General features: G+C 32.9%; 4 protein-coding genes and 1 non-coding gene across 5 annotated transcripts; 2 read left to right on the top strand and 3 right to left on the bottom strand.

The window, feature by feature from the left end:
• Positions 1-183: 183 nt before the first annotated feature.
• On the bottom strand, positions 184-1413 carry LOC103838691 (GTP-binding protein SAR1B-like). Its single transcript, XM_009115142.3, has 3 exons — positions 1181-1413; positions 962-1093; positions 184-722 (listed from the first exon to the last, which is right to left on the bottom strand). The coding sequence occupies exons 1-3, from the start codon at positions 1307-1309 to the stop codon at positions 396-398; spliced, it is 588 nt and encodes a 195-aa protein (XP_009113390.1). The 5' UTR covers positions 1310-1413; the 3' UTR covers positions 184-395.
• A 2860-nt stretch (positions 1414-4273) lies between these two features.
• LOC103838690 (calreticulin-1) lies at positions 4274-7145 on the bottom strand. The gene is made up of 12 exons (XM_009115141.3): positions 6902-7145; positions 6506-6613; positions 5979-6430; positions 5803-5907; positions 5631-5717; positions 5486-5543; positions 5227-5294; positions 5039-5134; positions 4890-4937; positions 4755-4787; positions 4562-4672; positions 4274-4462 (listed from the first exon to the last, which is right to left on the bottom strand). Exons 1-12 carry the CDS (start codon positions 6993-6995, stop codon positions 4451-4453), a joined length of 1272 nt encoding a protein of 423 aa, XP_009113389.1. The 5' UTR covers positions 6996-7145; the 3' UTR covers positions 4274-4450.
• A 6788-nt stretch (positions 7146-13933) lies between these two features.
• Positions 13934-15661, top strand: LOC103838688. The gene is made up of 2 exons (XM_009115140.3): positions 13934-14183; positions 14726-15661. The coding sequence occupies exons 1-2, from the start codon at positions 14114-14116 to the stop codon at positions 15469-15471; spliced, it is 816 nt and encodes a 271-aa protein (XP_009113388.1). The 5' UTR covers positions 13934-14113; the 3' UTR covers positions 15472-15661.
• Positions 15662-17668: 2007 nt separating this feature from the next.
• LOC103838687 (proteasome subunit beta type-4) lies at positions 17669-19689 on the top strand. Its single transcript, XM_009115139.3, has 7 exons — positions 17669-17880; positions 17955-18019; positions 18106-18182; positions 18665-18794; positions 18889-19048; positions 19134-19319; positions 19409-19689. The coding sequence occupies exons 1-7, from the start codon at positions 17875-17877 to the stop codon at positions 19520-19522; spliced, it is 738 nt and encodes a 245-aa protein (XP_009113387.1). The 5' UTR covers positions 17669-17874; the 3' UTR covers positions 19523-19689.
• Positions 19690-20072: 383 nt separating this feature from the next.
• LOC103838685 lies at positions 20073-21129 on the bottom strand. Its single transcript, XR_004451105.1, has 2 exons — positions 20795-21129; positions 20073-20710 (listed from the first exon to the last, which is right to left on the bottom strand). It is a non-coding gene; the product is annotated as an uncharacterized LOC103838685 (transcript).
• Between the last annotated feature and the right edge of the window lie 260 nt (positions 21130-21389).

The raw sequence follows: 21389 nt of genomic DNA, 5'->3' as shown, positions 1-21389 counted from the left end.
TATTTATGTTTACCCAAAAGTATCCTATTGTGTTGTTATACCTCTTTAACTCTAGCTTGTCTACATCCAAAATATTTGCTCACTCATTCCTCTTTGTAAAAACCACAAATTAATTACCTAATAAACTCTTGAGCTTTCTGCAAATGATCAAACAAATGCATGGCCGGCCCTGATCAATAGTTCATGCAAAAAGATATACTGTTGAATAAAAGACAAGCAGTTGACACAGATGTCGACTGGGACATGAACAAGGAAGCAAGCCACCAAAGGATGTGTGACACCCTCAATTCATAAAAATGCTTTTAGCTCGGAAAAAGACAAATTTGTTCAGACATGTTCATAAGTTTGGTTTATATTAAGAAAAAAAAAAGACAGACATGATGATAATGATGTCTTCAGTTGATGTACTGAGAGAGCCACTTGAATCCCTCGCCATATCCCATTTTCCGGACGATGCTGCACATGAAGACCTCGAGTGGGCGAACACCAGAATCTCCTCCAGCTGTCGTCACTTTGCCCTTACCGGTGGTGAAGTTGGTGAGACCCAAGTGATACCTAAGCTCGTCCTCCGAGGCTGCGTAAGGGATATCAATCTTGTTTCCGAGAATCAGAAACGGGACAGTTGCAAGGGCTTCATCCGAGAGAAGAGCGTCTAGCTCTTTCTTTGACTCTGAAAATCTCTCCTTGTCGTAAGCATCCACTAGGTAGACAACTGCATCAACCTTTCAGACAGAACAAGAACGAGTATCTATCAGCAAAGATTCGATTTATAGGCTAATATAAACAACTTTAAATCCTAACATGCTAATACACGCAAACATACTTTTAGTTTGGTCTATACATAACTCGTAGCAATTGTGTAATTGGACTGTAATGAAATAAAGAAATATCTATCTAAGGTTCTACTATAATGCAAACTACAGTCATTAAGGATCTAGTATCATTAGAGAGTGGATGTAACCTTGGCGTAGTAATCTTTCCAAACTCTACGAGCAATCTGATGGCCACCCAAATCAAAAGCCTTGAACTTGATTTTGCCAATGCTAAGTTCCTCGGACGTTGGATGTTGTGTCGGCTGGTGCTGAACCAATCTCTGTCATTACCAATCACATTAAATCTCATTAAATCTAACAGAAACAAAAGGGAATCGAAGTAGGCAAGGATGGAGAGAAAGACAAACCTCGTCTTTGAGCATGTGAAGTAGCGTGGTCTTCCCAGCATTGTCGAGTCCGAGAAACAAGATCTTCGCTTCTTTCTGCCATAGCCCTAACGACGCCAAGATACCGTAGAACCAATCGAACAAAAACATGATTCTCCTCCCTTATTCTTCTTCCTCACAGAAGAAACTGAAATAAAAATTCAGATCTTGTCTGGATTCGAAAGACAAATGTGAAAAAGTATGTATGCCCAGAATATTAAAGCAGACGTGGCCGATGATTGAGGTGGCTTTTCCACGTGGCTGATTATGATTGGAAGGTTTTATTATGGATGCCAACGTGTACATCAGATCTAAAGAACGACCGGCATCTATTTCACTGCTTTTTTTTGTTATTTCAATATGATCAGTTTTTTTTTTGTCAACCCATTTGAATCTCATTCCATGTGTACCTTTGGAATACAATAGCTTAGTAGCTTTGCCAGGATATTACATAATTTTGATTTCTTATCCTAGCATTTTTTTTTTTGCAAGCTGACCAACAACACATACAAGTTCCTAGGAGAGTAATGAAATGTAGAATTTTGGTAGGATGCAAATGTCTTGATGTCCCTGCATTATGGAGTGCGCCTCATTAATGTTTTCCAACGGTAAATGAGTAGGATCCATTGCAGCGCTTCCTTGAAGTCTTCGAGTGCCTTCTTTACTAAACAAGGACCACCCTATACCGATTTTATTAGTAAAGCTCTGCATCTTGTGGGAGGGATCTCTGCAATGTTGGTTGGTATAGAAGAGGCTACCCCTTGCATTGGATTCATATCCATTGCCGTCGCCTATTGCCAAATGTTTAAATCCATGATCGCAGAATTAATTGTGTGAGTGATGTGTTCTCGTTTGTTCTCAAACTCAACTTTGTCCCGCGATTTCCAAATCCTCCAACCAAGAAACAAAGGAAACATAGACCGAGAGGCGAGAGCTCCCGTGTGTTGCATTTAAAACACTTCTAAGCAGATTAATAATGGCAGAGCTGTTCTGGTCTAGCTCAGTTTCTGCACCCTGCAATGCAAGCGACCATATTTCTCGTGCAACACGACACTGAATGAGCATATGATCAATATTTTCATCATAATCTCCACGGACTTTACATGTCGGTTCCAACTTGCATCCTCTTTGATTCAAATTGTATGCCACTGGAAGGCCATCATGGAGTAACTTCCACCAAAACATCTTAATCTTCGGTGGAATGTTTAACCTCCATATTTTCTTAATGCTTTCAAAGTCGAGACTTCTCCTGGTGGATCTTACAGTCGAGTCACTTTGCACCTCTTCAGCAAAGAAAAGAGAAGTCTTGTGTGTTACTTCAGTCCATAGTTGTGGCCGCTGGGTGGGAGGCAAATATGAACAATTTTGATAGTATTAATATAGAAAATAAAAGCTAATTTTTTGTCTATTTTATTATTTTACAGTAATTAAAATACTATAAATAAATGTTTTCACTTTTATTTTAAAAATACAAAAGGTACGAATAGATATTTTTAATTCTTATAAGAAGACTAGCTAATTCGCTCTTCAAAACACCTCTCTCGTTATTTAAAGTAGTACAGATCTGCTTCATCAGTGTTTTTGATCATGAATCTGATATCAATACCAAGCTTTTCTAACTCTTTCATATTCAACGTAAGATTAAGAAAATAGTAGATCATAGTGAATCATCAACTTAGCTACCATCTGCTTGAAAGCAACCTGATCATAGTTTTGTGCTTGTAATCTAGCATCAACTGTGACGATCATGTTGTGGACATTAGACACATTACCATTACATGGAACCTGACTCCATATATTATAATGGCTTCTCAAACACCATGTTCCATGCATTTTACAGTTCCATGCATACTCAAGCTTTCGATGTTTTACATATTCATATTGTTTTAAATCGCTCAAATCAGAAGTTGGCTCCTTCTACAATTTACAGTTGCAAGCAGTTACATGTAGATCAATAACTTTTTTAAAATAACAACTTAAATTTAAAATTTAAATATTATTATTATTATAAATATATGTATATATGTGATATTTTGTAATTGATATCACCAACCGCTATTATCATTTATATTTATTAGAATTTTAAACGAAAAATAGCCTAAAACCCAAAATTCTTTTATCACTATATAAATCTTACAGTACATGTATTAAATCGAATATTAATCTCTATGAAAACTATTTTTCTATAAAATTATAACTTTTACATAAACATACAAACTAAAAAAAATTGTGTAATTGTTATTGTTAATAATATTAACTTAGTATTGTTAATTTATTATCAAATGATGCTGCATATTCTATTCAACTACTCATAAGTATCTCATAAAACACTCGTCTCTAAACGATGCGCCAGCCGAATGAATCACTTAATAATTTGCAACCATCGACATCTGCAAAATGTATCAGCTTCTTTCTGCATGTTTCTTGCTTTCCATACCATTAGAAATGTTAAATGGATGAATTTGAGTTCTTCCATAAATCCTAAGGAGCTTCCTGATCTTTCAACTGCAACTAATTTCAAGGAACTGAATCTTAGGTGTTGCTCAATTTTGCGCAATGTCCCATCATCTATTGGTAATTCAAAAAACCTCAAGAGTTTGTATCTCGACAACTGCTGAAGTCTTATCCATTGTTTTTACTCGTGCTCAAAATTAGTGGAGCTATTAATCTCCAGGTTTTGGATCTTAACTCGTGCTCAAAATTAGTGGAGCTTCCTTCTTTTATTAGAAATGTTACTAATCTGTGACTATGGGATCTTAGTTTTTGGTCAAGCCTGGTGAAGCTCCCCTTTTATAATGGGAATGCTATTAATGTCAGAAGATTTTACCGAATTATTATAGATACATTCCTCTACTGGAATTAAGTTGGTCAAGTCTAGGCTTTGAGTGTAGCCAGATGTGACTCATTCGAGTTCCCTTCTTCTATTGGGAATAACTACTAATATTCAGAGATTTGATCTCGCAAGTTGTAAAATGCTCAACTATTGCGGAGGTTCCCTTTGTTTTGGGAATGTCACCAATCCCGATCTCTATTGTTGATCCTAATAAGGAATGTGCAGATGGGAGATAGTAGAGAGAGTATGAGAAAGTCAGGAATTTATCAAGTCTAAAACAAGCTGCCACGCTCACCATTTCATCATATTTTTTTGGTAGCTAAAAAAAGTTCTAACATCCCCAACAAACTAGCGCTAAAACAATTCTTTAAAAAGAAAATCAAACACGACTCTGAAAACTTGTTGGATCCTTCTTCTGCTCAGAGCTCGTCCTGTAAGTAAAACCATAATCACAAAGTAAGTCAGTCACACAGCTTCAGCTAAAATCTAAATAAACACTTCTGTATATATTCTTGGTTGTGGATACATACATGGGCGGCATCATCCTTGTCTGAGGAGGTTTCTTCCTTGGTTTCCTCAGTTTTTGAATCAGTGTCGGATTCATCTCCTTCATGGTCATCGTCCTCTTGTTCATCCTCAGCCTGCACAAATAAGAGAATTTATATCATATCACTTAATGTGAAATATAAAGAGAAATCATTGTGAAACCCGAGAGATTCTTACATCAGAATCAGCAGTGGGAGCATCCTTTGATTCCTGGTAAAAAAAATAAACATACAAGTTGGTGATAACTCTCATATTTATTATGATATTGTTTATTTGGAACTAGAGAAGACAATTTGGGTGGAGAAAGTTTACCTCTTCCTCTCTCTTCTTCTCAGCTTCGTCGAATGCTGCTTTCTCAGCCTGTAACACCAAATTGGATTTAGCTCTATGAGATCATCAACCACACACACAAAACCTCCTTTTACGGAAAGAAACACAAAAGAGTTAAAGGATTAACATACATCCTTGAGCTTTCCCCAGGTTTCCTCAGCCAACTGCTTAGCGTACTCCGGGTCATCGCAGACCAAGACATTGTCGAACAATGATCCAGATTTCACCTAAATAATTAGGGATGTGTTTAGTCACTAACATATACCATCATGAAAGACAAAATATATATATTTTCTTTGTGATAAGATATTGCTATTACCTGCCACAACTCCACTCCAACATACTTCAATTTGGGGAAGACATAGAGTTCTGGGTCATCCTTAAAGTCTGCATGAAATTGAGATGCTAAGACTTCTAGTATCTTCAGTTGAATATAAAATATGGATTCCTAAATGACTCAAGTTCGTGTAAGATTTTAATTCATTAAAAGAATTGAACAACGATCTAAAAGCCAAGGGATTACAAATAAATTTTATTGCATAACATTGTGATTATAAACGGTTGCAGAAGAATATTACCAGGGTTGTCAATCATTGGAGCCTTCCATTTTCCCTTGTAGTTAGGGTTCTTAATTTTCTACAGAACAATATCACAACAGTGAGAAGAGAGTGCATCGTTTATATACAATCTAAAGTACAATGTTTGATTGCAAAACCAACAAACCTTGGGCTTCCATTCACCGTTGTACTCGGGGTTGGGAATGGTAGGGGCAGTCCACTCACCATCTTCCTCATCATCCCAATCCTCAGGCTAAAACAAACATACGATCCAGAATCAAAACGAGAAAATGATCTAGACTAGTTAAACACTTCAAATGCTAGAAAAACATTCAAACCTTCTTTGCATCAGCGTCTGGGATCTCCTTTGGGATGTCATCGTATCCAGCTGGCTTTGTGTCTTCAGGATCAGGAATGTACTCTTTGTCATCCCAGTCCTCAGGCTACAGTAAAACAGAGACTCAGATTAATGAGAACTTGTTATCACACACGTAGAAGAGAGATATAACTTTACCTTCTTGGCGCTAGGATCCTTAATCTTCTTGGCTGGGAGGAGATCCCAGTCAGAGTAGAGGCTACCAGTTTGCTTCTCAACGTTATCGATAAGAATACTGTAAGTAGCATCCGGGCGGAGGATGAACGTGTAGACATGCGTGAGCTGATCAGTCTCACATGGAACCTCCTTCTTGATCAGATGGTTTGTTCCATTGTAGGTAAGGATAGCATGCACTTTCTTAGTGTCGTAGCCACAGATATCAGGACCAAACATGATGCTGTAAGGAGTGTCTCCACCGAATTTCTTCTGGTCAACATCACCACTGAGAAGCTTCATGTATCCACCGCCACAGTCAAGCTTCTGCTCGTGCTTGACGGAGAATTGGAAGACAAGGGTCTTGTCCTTGTTGCTGAACTCAGGGAACTCAGCTGATATGGCGTAGAATCTGTAGTCCTCGCTCGTCTGGATACCTGCAAGAGAGTGATCAACGCTTAACATGAGGTTATGAACATGAAGAGATCCCATGAATCACCAATCAACAATACCTTTGTCGTTAGCGTCACCAGACCAGTTACCAGCTGTGTGGCTCCATTCCCCAGCAGTGTTGTCATCTTTCTTCCAGTCAGATTTTACCCATCTCTTCTCCCATCCATCTTTACAACACACAGATAACAAAAAGATTCGAATATATATAAGCAATCACAAACTACTATCGAAATCGTATTTTCCCACACGCCTTCCTAGATCAACGATCATAATCTCGAAATCAAAGGATCAACGTTAAAATTCATAGATCTACCACAAACATTTCGAAAAAGTTCGATCGATTCAACTGGATCAGCGTGAAATCATCTGATCGAAACGAATACTCGTAGCGATCGCAACAACATCGACTGAAAATCAAAATAACTGACAGAAACTATATAGAGAAATGTAGCTACCTTCGAATTTTTCCTCGAAGATAACACTAGCAGACGCGATCGCGACGAGGCCGATAAGAATCAGAGAGATGAAGTTGGGGTTTAGTTTCGCCATCGCTGGAAACTCAGATCGCACCTTCCTCGAAAATAGTAAGATGCTACAAGCCTACAGGAAGATGCTCTATATACCCAGAGAGAAGCCGCAAGTGAAGTAGCGCTCTCGTGGCTTGCTGACGTTGCAAATTTCGAGACGTTAACCAATGAATGAATTACACGTCATATCTAGTTGTCATTGGTAGGACGTGGCCTCAGCTCATTGGATAAAACTACGAATTTGGAGTCGATTTTGAATCGTAGAGAGTTTACACGTGGAAAAATGTAAGTACACGGTGCATCTCGTGTGATTTTAAGGAGGTTTCAATAACAGTGTACTCCGTTGGATTTTGGTAGATGCTATTGTAACCGTCAGATTCGACCTAATTTTATCCAAAAATCTTTTGTACAAGTAGTTTTTGCAATTTTCTATTTCTGTCCTATGTTACATGGAAACGGAAGCGGATACGTGGAAGCGGAAGCGTATGGAAGCGTATGGAAGCGTATGGAAGCGCGGAAGCGAGATTTTTAAAAAATTTAAGAAACGGATACGTGTTGGAAGCGTATACATATATAATTTTTTTAAAAAAATCTAGAACTAAAAATTACATGTTTTAAATTTAAAATAATTCATTTATTCATTTATAATAATTTCCAAATGATTTCATATTAAAACTGTCAAATACACATAAATTAAATTTAAAATAAATTATTATATTAATTATTTTTAATACTTTATAATTAATTGACATAATATATTTGAATATATGATTATCTTTATTAAAACCCTCAATGGATAAAGATAATTTATAGTGTTAATTTTTTATATACTTCTATTCTTTCTATTCAATACTATTAAAATTTGGATTTTATATAAAATAAAACTATAATTTTATATTTTTATTGATATAAAACATTGTGTTTTTTTTTTGTAAGGAATGGAAGCGTGATTCCAAAACAGAATCATAAGCTTCCAACATGTTTTTAAAAAGAATATTTTAGAAGCGTTTTGGAAGCGAGATTTCGTAAGCTTTCACAAGATTCCGATTCCGATTCCGGTTCCGAAGCGGGAAGCGGACGTCCGATGAAGCTTCCGTACAACGTAAATTCTGTCCTATACAAAATAGACCTGTACAAAATTTATTAATACTAATTGCCAAAGAAAATAACTATATTATAGATGTACGATAAATACATTTTTTCCCTAAAATAAGATATTAAGATATTAATAACATTAAATGACTAAAATCTAATGAAGTAATTTTTTTTTCATTTTAAGTTCTCGGCCTCTCATATCTATACTATTAAAGCAGAATCATTCTTATGATTATGCCCCTGACTTTTTAAAAAAATTACAAAATATACCATTACTATTTTTAATATCTTTAATGATCTACAAAAATTTAAAACCCATTTGATAGGTCCAAATTGAACCATTGTTAACCCATTAGACCCATTTTGTTTAAAATATATTTAGTGAAAATCATTAAGAAGATTGTTTTATTTTTTTATATAGGGATTATACATTTAAGAGATAAACAAATATATTAACCCATTATGCCAATTTATGTAAAATATCTATACTTAAAATCATAAAAAGCATGTTTTATTTTTAAGTTGAGATTATACATTTAAGAAATAAACAAATTAATATATGTGATATATTTAAGAATTAAACAAACAACGAATTTGCAGTCCTATATGTGTAAACACAATTTTACTAATAACACATAAATTACATTACAATTTATAAAATAAAACTATATTAGACAATAAACTATTCAAACACATACTCGCACTAATTAGAATTAAAATTTATAAAAATAAAATCATATTAGATAATAAGATATTGAAACACATCTTTATCTAATTAGAAATATATTAAAATTGAAAAATGACATTTTAATAGATAAAATACCCGCCTTTTGAAAGGGCGGGTTAGTATCTAGTTAAAAATTAAAACAGTTAAAGTTGATGATACTATTGAATAAATAATTAGATTTATTACTATATTATTAACCATAAATAAAAAACAATTTCATTGATATGATAATTATTTTTATCTAAAAATAATTTTTACTGTGTTATCGAAGAAAACATTTTATCATTCAATATTTCTTAACACATGAGTGTTTTCAAATATATGTTAGGTTATAAAAATAAATATGTTATGAAGAAATATTTTTTTATATATCAATATTATTTTTCTTAAATCATTATTAAATATTTTAAAAACATGGACAATGATTTATTTTAATGGTCTTTGGTTAATTAATTATTTGATTCAACAAGAATAATTCGAAAGAATCTTTAGTGCTGTAAAAAAATCTTTAGTATCACCAATGTTTTCATTTTTTAATCCAACTATCACCAATGTTTCACTTATTATAATATAACTATATATAAAAAAATAATCTCATTTTGTCAATAAATACCTTTTATAATAGAATTCATATTTTTAATTGCAATATTTTGTTAAGTATAGACTATATTTTTGTTAAAAAATACACTATATTAGATTTCAAAATATCTACTACTGATTTATTTCAGTTAGAAAGGAATAGTAGTTTAACATAATTATAGTAGTGACATAATATTTAACATTTCCTTTGTATCAGTTTAATTATAGTAAAAAATTTCTAAATAGATATCGTTTTAATGTTCTCTCTTTTTTGTAAAATATTAATAATATATTCTACAGTTTGTTTTCTTAAATATGTGTATCTATACTATACTAAAAGGGATATATAAACCCCTCTTAGAGTGTCCACATCAGCATATATAATCATCCAATCAGAGAGCCCGAAGTTGCCACGTCATCTCATTTATGTTTTCGTAAAAAATGAAAAAAAAATGCAAAGGACAGGATCGAACCCGAATTAGTATGACATAAATATAGAGCATATACCGCTAAGCCATTGAAACTTTCTTGAACATCTATACTATACTAAAAGGGAGATATAACCTCCTCTTAGAGTGTCCACGTAGGCATAAAAAATCGTCCAATCAGATAGTTCGAAATTGCCATGTCATCTCATTCACTTTTTCGTAAAAAATAAAAAAAACAATGCAAAGGAAAGAATCGAACCCGGGTTAATATGACATAAATATATGACATACACCACTAAGCCATTGCAACTTTCTTCGATACATATACAAGAATCACTAAATATGTAATCACAAACTCTTATGTACATTTACAATAATATGGATTCAACTTTCAAGACTCCGATACTTTGTTTTGTAAAAAAAAATAAGTAAGTGACTAAGCTAATATATTATTTGAAAGTGTGAGAACATTGACAAATATGAAAAACATAGATTTTTGTTTCCGTGACAAAGTTAAGAATTTTGTAAAAGAAAGTTTAACATATAAATTTTCGTGACAAATATGAAAAAGCATAGATTTTTGTACAATTTTGACAAAACAACTCAAAACACAGTTCTCTAATGTTTTAATAAAATATTATTTAAGGGTGCAATAATTAAATATATCAATTCAATAAATTTTGTAATTTATAGACAAAACAATAACACAACAAATTTTGAAACATTTGTTTAACCTATCGATTTCTTTTCATGAGAATCAAACTAAACAAGATAAAAAAAAACAATTATATTTATTTAATTACCATTTTATTCAATTTTGAATAATTTCAAATTGTAATAAAGTATCTTTTTGAAGTTACAAAAAAAATAGTGTTATTTCTTTATACACTAGCATTATATATAGATTCCATATACACAAATAAATATAATATAACAACATAAGCTTGCTTTCCCCGATTCATATGAAAACTTTTTAAGTTATCCACCAAAGCAAATTAATTAAATCAATCAAATTGTTAGAATACAACAAATTAATATATAATTTTATTTTAAATTAAATTATTTAAAAAGTGTATTTTCATTAAAAACAAAATAATAAATAAGTAAAACTGATTTGATGGTAATTTTTATGACATATATATATTATGTGAAAGAAATATAAGCTTAATATGGAAAAAAATCTTAAATACAAAAGACTCTAAAATTAACAAAAAAAAAACTAATAAAAATTAAACTATGATATCAATTGAAAGCTTCTTAGACAATATTAATAAAATATTTAAGCAATAATTAAACAAATTTGATTTTTTTTTCAGCCAAAAGTGTATTATTAATTAGTATCAGTTATTTAAAGATGGTTAAGAAAGGATGGATTTTAAATGATATATGAACTATGAATAATAGTACTTTGTAAAGCTGACTTAGATAACACATCTGCACATCATTTCCAGTCCTTTTTGATGCCTAAATTCAATTTTTCAGAGTAGTTATTCCAAAAAGAGATCGTATGACATATTGTTTTGATATTCAGATTTGTTTCTTGACTGTTAAGAAGATTGATAACTGTAAAAATGTCTTCTTCGAATATGATATGTCTATAACCGAGTCCCAAACATGAGACAAGTTTGTTTTAAAATTAAATAATTTTATATTTTTTTCTATTATATAATAAATATATATTATTTACTGATAGTTATAATATAGTTATTCATCTATCACAAATAACTATGCAAATATGTGAATCAAGTAAAAAAATCAAACAACATAATGGTTTCCACAAAGAAAATTTTAAAAATATATTTATGTTATGTAGTCTTATTTTATATTCGTTAAATAATGTAATACAATATTATACATTAGTTTTTTAGAATTAAAAAATACATATAATATCTTATCCGCGCGTAGCGCGGTTAAAAAAATCTAGTACTATACTAAAAGAGAGATATAAACCCCTCTTAGAGTGTCCACATCAGCATATATAATCATCCAATCAGAGAGCCCGAAGTTGCCACGTCATCTCATTTATTTTTTCGTAAAAAATGAAAAAAAAATGCAAAGGACAGGATCGAACCCGGGTTAGTATGACATAAATATAGAGCATATACCGCTAAGCCATTGAAACTTTCTTGAACACATATACAAGAATCACTAAATATGTAATCACAAACTCTTATGTACATTTACAATAATATGGATTCAACTTTCAAGACTTCGATATTTTGTTTTGTAAAAAAAATAAGAAAGTGACTAAGCTAATATATTCTTTGAAAGTGTGAGAACATTGACAAATATGAAAAAGCATAGATTTTTGTTTTCGTGACAAAGTTAAGACTTTTGTAAAAGTAAGTTTACATAAGCTTGCTTTCCCCGATTCTATATACACAAGATTCTATATACACAAATAAATATAATATAACAACATAAGCTTGCTTTCCCCGATTCATATGAAAACTTTTTAAGTTATCCACCAAAGCAAATTAATTAAATCAATCAAATTGTTAGAATACAACAAATTAATATATAATTTTATTTTAAATTAAATTATTTAAAAGTGTATTTTCATTAAAAATAAAATAATAAAAAAAGTAAAACTGATTTGATGGTAATTTTTATGACATATATATATATATATATATATATATATATTATGTGAAAGAAATATAAGCTTAATATGGAAAAAAATCTTAAATACAAAAAATCCTAAAATTAACAAAAAAACTAATAAAAATTAAACTATGATATCAATTGAAAGCTTCTTAGACAATATTAATAAAATATTTAAACGATAATTAGACAAATTTAATTTTTTTTCCAGCCAAAAGTGTATTATTAATTAGCATCAGTTATTTCAAGATGTTTAAGAAAGGATGGACTTAAATGATATATGAACTATGAATAGTAGTACTTTGTAAAGCTGACTTAGATAACACATCTGCACATCATTTCCAATCCTTTTTGATGCCTAAATTCAATTTCTTCAGAGTAGTTATTCCACAAAAAGATCGTATGAGATATTGTTTTGATATTCAGATTTGTTTATTGAATGTTAAGAAGATTGATAACTGTAAAAATGTCTCCTTCGAATATTATATGTCTATAACCGAATCTCCAACATGAGACAACTTTGTTTAAAAAGTAAATAATTTTATTTTTCTTATATTATATAATAAATATATATTATTTACTGATAATAAAAATATAATTATTCATCTATCACAAATATCTATGCAAATATGTGAATCAAGTACTACAATCAAACAACATAATGATTTCCACAGAGAAAATTTAAAAAATATATTTATGTTATGTAGTCTTATTTTATATTCTTTAAATAATGTAATACAATATTATACATTATTTTTTTAGAATTGAGAAATACATATATATCAGTTAGACAAATTAAGCAATAATTAGAAAATTTTGACTCTTTTTTGCCAGCCAAAAGTTTATTATTAATTAGCATCAGTTATTTCAAGATGTTTAAGAAAATATGGACAAAAAATAGGATGGACATAAATGATATATGAATTATGAATAGTACTTTGTAAAACTGACTTAGATAACACATATGCACATCCATTTTCAGTCCTTTTTGATGCCTAAATTCAATTTCTTCAGAGCAGTTATTCCACAAAGAGATCGTATGAGATATTGTTTTGATATTCAGATTTGTTTCTTGACTGTTAAGAAGATTGATAACTGTAAAATGTCTCATTTGAATATGATATGTCTATAACCGAGTCCCTACATCAGACAAGTTTGTTCTAAAAGAATATAATTTTATTTTTCTTATATTATATAATAAATATATATTATTTACTGATAATAAAAATATAGTTATTCATCTATCACAAATAACTATGCAAATATGTGAATCAAGTACAATAATCAAACAACATAATAATTTCCACAAAGAAAATTTAAAAAATATATTTATGTTATGTAGTCTTATTTTATATTCTTTAAATAATGTAATACAGTATTATACATTATATTTTTTAGAATTGAGAAATACATATAATATCTTATCCGCGCGTAGCGCGGTTAAAAAATCTAGTAAATCTAAAAAGACAAATTAAATGAAACATAAGAAGTATCTAAAACAAATCAAATGCTAAATCCCTAAAACAGGATATTATTTTAATTTTATGCGAAACCGGGATCAGGTCTCATTAGCTAACCGGCATCACATCCACATTGCTTTGAATAGTCTTTCCCTCTGCCACACTCAAACGTTTTGTTCTTTAAGCAGAAAAAAATTGGGGGAAATCTGGGTGTTAGGGTTAAGAAATCTGGAATCGAGAACTCTTCATGGACTTCCGCAGTAGAAGGGCTCAATTTCTTCTCTTCGCTATAGGAATCGTCGCTCTCAGTATCACAGGTGCTCTCTTCTTCATCCTTAAACTTACTGTTTGTTTTTTTTGGTTGTTCATGTTAAATCAATGTATTTGTAGTGTAAATCTATCTCTTTTTCGTCAATTTGTTCCTGTAAGTGCTAAATCACGATCTGGGCTCTATTAGTTTGTACTGAAGTTTTGACATTTTGAAGATCTGGTTTTAGAAAAAGTAAGTTTATTTCTTCGTCTGATAGATTAGATTTGGCGTATGAAATTCAAAGCTCAGTGTGTTGTGTAATTATTATTTATTTTTAATATACTATGGTCGTTAATATATATTCTTTGGTTTGAACTTGGTTATATGAGTTGTTGGGATGTCTGAAACATCTGTTGTGTTAGCTCAGTGTGTTGTGTAATTATTGTTTGAATCTTCAAATTTCGCAAACCCCTTTCCCTCATCTAGCTGCTTAATCCTCGGAACCATATAGTTTTTCATATAAACTATGGTTTAAAATTAGTTATATGAGGTCTTGGGATGTCTGAATCATCTGTGGTGTTATATTTTTTTTTTATATATGTTAAACAGCGGAAAAATGTCGGGAACTTGTTGGAGAAGAAGCTGCGTCAAAGAGTGGACAGTTTACATTCCTGAACTGCTTTGACATGAGTTCAGGAACCGTAGCCTGTGCGGTCAAAGAAGGCGTGAAACTGTATTTCTACAGCATAAGATCTATCCACGTAGAGAAAGCGCGGAACGTCGCCATCGAGAAAGCCTTACACGAGGCGTTGGTGAAAGGCATGGCTGCGAACGAAGCAGCCAAAGACGCGCAGAACGCGGGAGCGAAAGCGGCTAAAATGGCGACACGGCAAGCGAAACGGATCATAGGACCGATCGTAGCAGCCGGGTGGGATTTCTTCGAGGCGCTTTACTTTGGAGGGACGTTAACCGAAGGGTTCTTGCGTGGTTCTGGGACTTTGGTGGGTGCTTATTCGGGAGGGTATGTGGGAGAGCAGAGGTTTGGGAGGTTTGGTTATCTTGTGGGAAGTCACTTGGGGAATTGGATCGGTGCAAGGGTTGGACTGATGGTTTATGATGTTGTGAATGGGGTGAATTTCTTCTTTGAGGCTTATCAATCTGGAGAAAGTTATGAGGATCAGTCGACTTATAAAACTGAGGAGAATCAGTCTACATATGAAACTTCTGAGGAGGATCAATCTACATATGAAACTTCTGAGGATCAGTCTACATATGAAACTTCTGAGGAGGATCAGGGTTCGTATGAAACTTCTGAGGATCAGTCTACGTATGAAACTCCAAGTTACGAGCTGTAGAAGCTTCCTGGATTGACCATGGCCTAGGAAGCTTTTGAAGATTAATAGAATTGCTCTAGAAGATTCTGGAGTGTTTGTTTGTGATACGTTTGACATAGTTGTATAGACTAAAAGAGTTCCAACATTGCTTATGTACGAAATATTTAAAGTTACAATTTGTTCCTGTTTGACTCGATTTTCCTCTCAGTCATGTCTTGTTTTAAACCCGTTTATAGGTAGCAAAATGTTGTTTGTGGGAGGCAGGAGAAATGCAGATCATCTGCTGTTGCAGGAGAACTGCACTTAAATCATCCCTTCACCATTTTCTGTTTTTGAAATTTATTTGGCAGGAGAACTACAATCAGTTCAGAATTTTTTGTCATTTTCTGAGAAAAAACAGATCCCCCATATGCAGTTCTGTCCACTACTATTTGGTGATGTTTTCCCACTTTTTTTTTGACCAATAAATGATTTTATTACAAATTATTAATATATTTAATAATCTTCTATAATCTTTTATATTTAATACTAACCATATTTAAACTACAATATTATACATTTACATAATTAAAAATTCACATATCATATAAAAAGAGAGATAAATAGACAATGAGATTTTTTAATGGAAAATAGAAATATTTGGTTAATTACTAATATTTTCATTTTTTAATTTTAAAATTTTAGTAACATAACTTTAGTGAAATTTATTGTTATTTACGTATTGTATTTGTATATTATGTATATAATTGTTATTTTGTTATTTAAATATATAATATATTTTTAAATTGCTTTTATCATTATAAATTGTAATTAATGTTTTCAAAATCGGATCGGAGACGGTAGATCAAACTGGTCAGACCGTGACTCATTTTTTTGACATGTTTCTGGTTGTGTTAAAAACCGGATTTGAGTTATACCGGTAAATCCAAATAAAAAACCGGTCAAACATGCTAAAATCGTGATCTGATTCGATATTAAAAACTGGTTTTTAATTAAGTTAAAAATTGTAATTTTATAAAAGTTATAAAAATTTCATACGTTTTCTAATAACCATTTAAATAAATTGAGTTTGTCATATTTTATATCATTTTAATTTATTTTGATATTATTTTAGATTCTAACAATGATAAAATTGCATGAGAATAATTTTGTAGCTGTACTTATATATATAATTAATTAATTTAATATAAAATTTCAATTTAAAATCTGGTTGGACTAGCGTTGATCTGCTTGATCTGCATTCCTCCCACATGTTCTGCTTGATCTGCTCTTGATCTACTTGATCTGCACTGCTTGAACTGCTATTACCATTCGAACCCTCAAAATGTTGTATGTTTTCTTTGGTGGTAGAAAATTTTATTATTTAATTGGTAATTTTTCAGCGATTTAAAGTTGCGAAATGGACTTGTGAGTGTGATTGATTGTAAGTTGCTGCGACGTGCAAACGAACATGCCCATACAGTGAGATAGCAAACAATTTCACAACAAATCTATTTTTTTTTTCAACAAATCTAATCTTCTTCGTATTCTTCTTTCTCACGGTCGCCCTATATGATCTTATACTCTCTTCCATTTATCATAATCAAGTAAATCTCTTGTTCAAAAAGGCGGCCATCGGAGGTTGACCGCGGTGACTATGTCCAACTCGGTGTAGTTAGGTATTGATCCGTGTTGATCCGCTTAAGACCGTTTAATTCCTGCGTTGCCTAATTTCTACCTAAACTTTTAAAGTTTTTTTTTTTCGTCCGTGTAAAGTTGAAATATGATTAATTATTTTTTACTCATTATTGATATATTTTGTGTAATTATTCATTACTAAATAATTATAATTAATTATCAAACCCAAAACAAACACATATTACATCATTAAGAAATTTTTTCGTACCAAACATATCATAATCTAAATGTTTGATGACTAAAAAAAAAGCTGTTTAAAAATATATATAAAAAATTATATAATTATGTATAAGAACATATGTCATCATGTTTAAAATTAGCTAAATATATTATAAATATATTAAATTTTATTTAAAACTAAATCCCGTATAATTTTTAAATACTTTCCGATTTTTTGGTAACTCGTTAGGTCCGGAGTCATCCCCGACTAGCACCCAGCGCATTTCAATATGGGGGGGTAAATCCAACTCTCAAGGCTTATCAGACTCGAGACTTCAATTTTGAAATATTTATAAGACAACAAATTGGACTTGGGCCTTAGTTAGATTGGGCCGAGTTCAAGTCGAGTTGGGTTTATAACAGAACTAAACCGGTCAATTAGCGGATCAGACCGGATTTAGTTTGTTTCTTGAGGCAAAGGAAACCCCGAAACTTTTTTTTATTAGTGAGGTAAAATAACAAAATCAAAGCTTTCAGATCTTGAACAAGAACCTAATCTCTCTCTCTCTCGCGCTTGCTACGAAAAAAATGACTGTAAGTCCGACCAATCTCAAATCTTCAATGCTCCTTACTGTATAAGCTTCTGATTCTGGATTGTTTTGGTCCAGTTTACTATTCCGATTGATAACGGAGATGCCTTGAAGAATGCAGAAGCTGATTCACAAAGAACTCTGTAAAAATCCTCCCTCTCTTTCTCTTTCTCTCTCTCTATCTATTCTCGATTCAGTTTTAGGGTTTATGTTTGGAGTGTTTGGTTAGGTACCCGTATGTGACTGGGACATCGATTGTCGCAATCAAGTACAAAGATGGGGTTCTAATGGCTTCCGACATGGGAGGTCTGTTTCTTTTCCCTTAGTTTCAGCTAAAAAAGTAATTGAAGATTTCTCTTGTCTCTCTGTTGGGTTTCTTTTTATTAGTTTAAAGGTATCTCTTTCCGGCTAGGGATCATGTGTTCTTGATAGATAAGCTTGAATAAACTTGTTTTCATACTCTTTTGTATAACAGTCAGTACTCAGGATGTTATAGTGGCAAGCTTTTTGGATATTTGATTTCTCGTAAATTCTCTCTCTTTAGTTGCATTTTTTTTTTTGAGAGCACGCTTTGTAATTTTTGTTAGCTGTTACTGTGCACTTTCGATTGAGTTAGGGAGTTAAGAGTTCTAACAACGTTATGCATAAAAGATGTTGTTTCTGGCTATTTGAGTCTGCTTTGTTTTTGACATTAGTTTAACCTTCTATGTGTGTTTGTTTGGCTACAGTTCTAATGGCTTCTTCTCTTTGTAAGTTTAAAGGTTTTATGGTGGATAATGAATGTGCAGGTTCATATGGATCCACGTTAAGATACAAGAACATTGAGAGAGTGAAGGCTATTGGTAAGCATTCTCTTCTCGGTGCCAGCGGAGAAATCAGCGACTTTCAGGAGATTCTTCGTTATCTTGATGAGCTCGTGTAAGAATGATTCCAACTTCTTCTTTTTTTTCTCTTAAATCTTTGAACTTTTCATATCTGACGAAGCCCTTCTTGCTTGCTTTTTTACATATAGGTTGAACGATAACATGTGGGATGATGGTAACTCTTTGGGACCAAAAGAGGTTCACAACTATCTGACTCGTGTCATGTACAACCGCCGCAACAAGTTTAACCCTCTCTGGAACACCCTCGTCCTTGGCGGCGTCAAAAATGGGGAAAGCTACCTCGGCATGGTAACGTCTCAAGAGACTCGACATTCGCTCGCTCTATGCCAAGTCTTTCTTATTGATTTGGATCTGTTTGATTCTCTCTTTCTAGGTGTCAATGATTGGTGTTAGTTTCGAGGACAATCATGTTGCCACTGGATTTGGGAACCACCTAGCTAGGCCAATCCTTCGTGATGAGTGGCGTGCGGACCTGAGCTTCGAAGATGGTGTCAAGCTCCTTGAGAAATGTATGCGTGTGCTTCTTTACCGTGACAGATCTGCTATTAACAAGCTTCAGGTTTGTTTGTCATTAATTTCAAGAACGATTTGAAGCTCTTCGTTTGGAAACGTAATAAATGGAAAATGTGTGTTTGAAACTTTGCGCAGATAGCGAAGATCACGGAGGAAGGGGTGACTGTCTCTCAGCCCTACTCATTGAAGACGTTTTGGGAGTTCCAGGCTTTCCACAACCCAACTGCTGGTGCTCAAGGCTCTTGGTAAGAAAGCCTTATCAATCTTGAGACCAAGCTCTGCCTATTTATTTTATTTCATGTGATGTTGTTAAAATACTCTCTACTGTAGTGGATTTCCTGGTGGTTATCTCAATGAAATTTTCTGAAGACATTTGGACAGTTGCATCTCTTAAATACTACGTATTCTATAAGCTTTATGTCATACGAGGATGCCATCATATATACATAAGAGTAACAGTTGCCCTGTCATTACTGACTTGAGTCAGTACAGAATAAACCATAACTAGTGATAAAAATGATAGTATTATCAAAGTGAGATATTTAGATCGGATTTCTGTTTTAAGTCCCAAAAACATATTTTTGATAGGTAAAATTACTTCTTGAAATATTCTGCTTCTAAATATCTTGCAGCGCCTAGAACCTAAAACTAGGGTTGTCAGTTGAGTATGATCTTAAAAAATCAAAATCAGACATCTTATCTCGATAAATCGGAACTGAAACACCTAAATGCAAGTATGAAAGAGCTACAACGATCTTTATGGTGATATGCATACAAACTTCTTAACTATCACCGGAAATACTCGAAAATGCTTTTATTTTCATTGAAATTGTTGGAGAGGGATTGAATATAAACATTCGGTCCAATTGTTAGAAAAACCTGTGCATATAATCATATTTCCACCTAATGGAGATAAAACGTGCATTACAATTGTCCTACAAATCAGGAACAGGAAAAGGAAGCAGATCACCACTTAATTATTTGCAAATAATATGAGATTAAAATGAGAATACCAAACCACCATGGGTTGGTGGGCTAGTGGTCTTGAGGTAGTTAACACACCAATACGGACCCGGGTTTGAATACCCTCTGTGGCCACGGAATACTTTACGCCCTCCCTAAGTTTAAAGTTATCGCGGCGTTGGTACAGCCGTACCGGGTCCTTGGGTAATGGGTATTAGTGCCGGCTGGTTCCGGGCCAGGGGGATTAGATGGTTGGCAATCGGAAAACACGTGCGGATTACGGATTTTTGGGCAAACGGAAACCACGTGCGGATTACGGGTCACCTTTGAACCTCCTGTTAAAGAAAAAAAAAATGAGAATACCATAACATAGAAATAGAAGGCGTAGTGTTCATAACGTGGATGTTGCTCTCTCACACGTGAAGGGTCTTCTTGCCACCGCTAAAACCGGTCTCAAACAACTTTAGATAAATTCTGCAACATGAATACCATGTCAGGAATTAGATCGGTTTAGTATAATAACAAATCAGCATAATATAACTAGATCGTAGATCTGACCTCTATAAATGGGATAATGATCTTTTCTTTAAAACACCCTTCAGAACAGAAGTATATGATTTCAGGATTAGAAATCTTCAGAAAGAAAGGGCCTATACATCGAGATTGACAACATGCACAGAACGGTCGAGAACAGTGGTCGTTAGGAACCACTTCAAATTTGCAGTACCGACGGTATTTTATCATGCGTCTTGGCATGAGAAAAGAGAAATCTCCAAGAACACACTGGACATGCAATGTGACCCCAGAGTGAGAGCAAGTGTAGAACCAGTCTTTCGGATTTGTTTCACCCTCACAAATATCACACCAGTATTTACCATTTGGATCTTCGCCATAACATTGTATGAATACAGGCTTGATTCTTTATTGATACGTATGAGTACAGTATTTATACATAATACAGAAGTCATTAGGTATTAACTAATTACAATAATGACCCTAATCATATATCTCCTATACACCCCCTCAAGATGGAGGTACTAGAGTGACTCCAATCTTGTTCATGAGTTCCAGGAAGCGCAGTCGCGGAAGTGGCTTGGTGAGCGCATCAGCCAGTTGGTCTTTAGTCGAGAGATGAGTGACCCGAAGAGTGCCA

Source organism: Brassica rapa, chromosome A09 (assembly GCF_000309985.2).
Source record: "Brassica rapa cultivar Chiifu-401-42 chromosome A09, CAAS_Brap_v3.01, whole genome shotgun sequence".
Taxonomy (NCBI): Eukaryota; Viridiplantae; Streptophyta; class Magnoliopsida; order Brassicales; family Brassicaceae; genus Brassica; species Brassica rapa.
Note: the sequence above shows the minus strand (reverse complement) of the source record. Positions and strands in the feature narration are given on the sequence as shown.

Coding starts and splice junctions, on each gene's coding strand:
- LOC103838691 (XM_009115142.3), bottom strand. CDS start 1,309: ATGTTTTTGTTCGATTGGTTCTACGGTATCTTGGCGTCGTTAGGGCTA. Junction 1,094..1,180: donor TTCACATGCTCAAAGACGAG/GTTTGTCTTTCT, acceptor TGGTAATGACAG/AGATTGGTTCAGCACCAGCC. Junction 723..961: donor GGAAAGATTACTACGCCAAG/GTTACATCCACT, acceptor TCTGTCTGAAAG/GTTGATGCAGTTGTCTACCT.
- LOC103838690 (XM_009115141.3), bottom strand. CDS start 6,995: ATGGCGAAACTAAACCCCAACTTCATCTCTCTGATTCTTATCGGCCTC. Junction 5,718..5,802: donor CAGACGCTGATGCAAAGAAG/GTTTGAATGTTT, acceptor TGTTTGTTTTAG/CCTGAGGATTGGGATGATGA. Junction 5,544..5,630: donor ACGGTGAATGGAAGCCCAAG/GTTTGTTGGTTT, acceptor ATTGTTCTGTAG/AAAATTAAGAACCCTAACTA.
- LOC103838688 (XM_009115140.3), top strand. CDS start 14,114: ATGGACTTCCGCAGTAGAAGGGCTCAATTTCTTCTCTTCGCTATAGGA. Junction 14,184..14,725: donor CGTCGCTCTCAGTATCACAG/GTGCTCTCTTCT, acceptor TATGTTAAACAG/CGGAAAAATGTCGGGAACTT.
- LOC103838687 (XM_009115139.3), top strand. Junction 18,183..18,664: donor AATGGCTTCCGACATGGGAG/GTCTGTTTCTTT, acceptor ATGAATGTGCAG/GTTCATATGGATCCACGTTA. Junction 19,049..19,133: donor GGGAAAGCTACCTCGGCATG/GTAACGTCTCAA, acceptor CTCTCTTTCTAG/GTGTCAATGATTGGTGTTAG.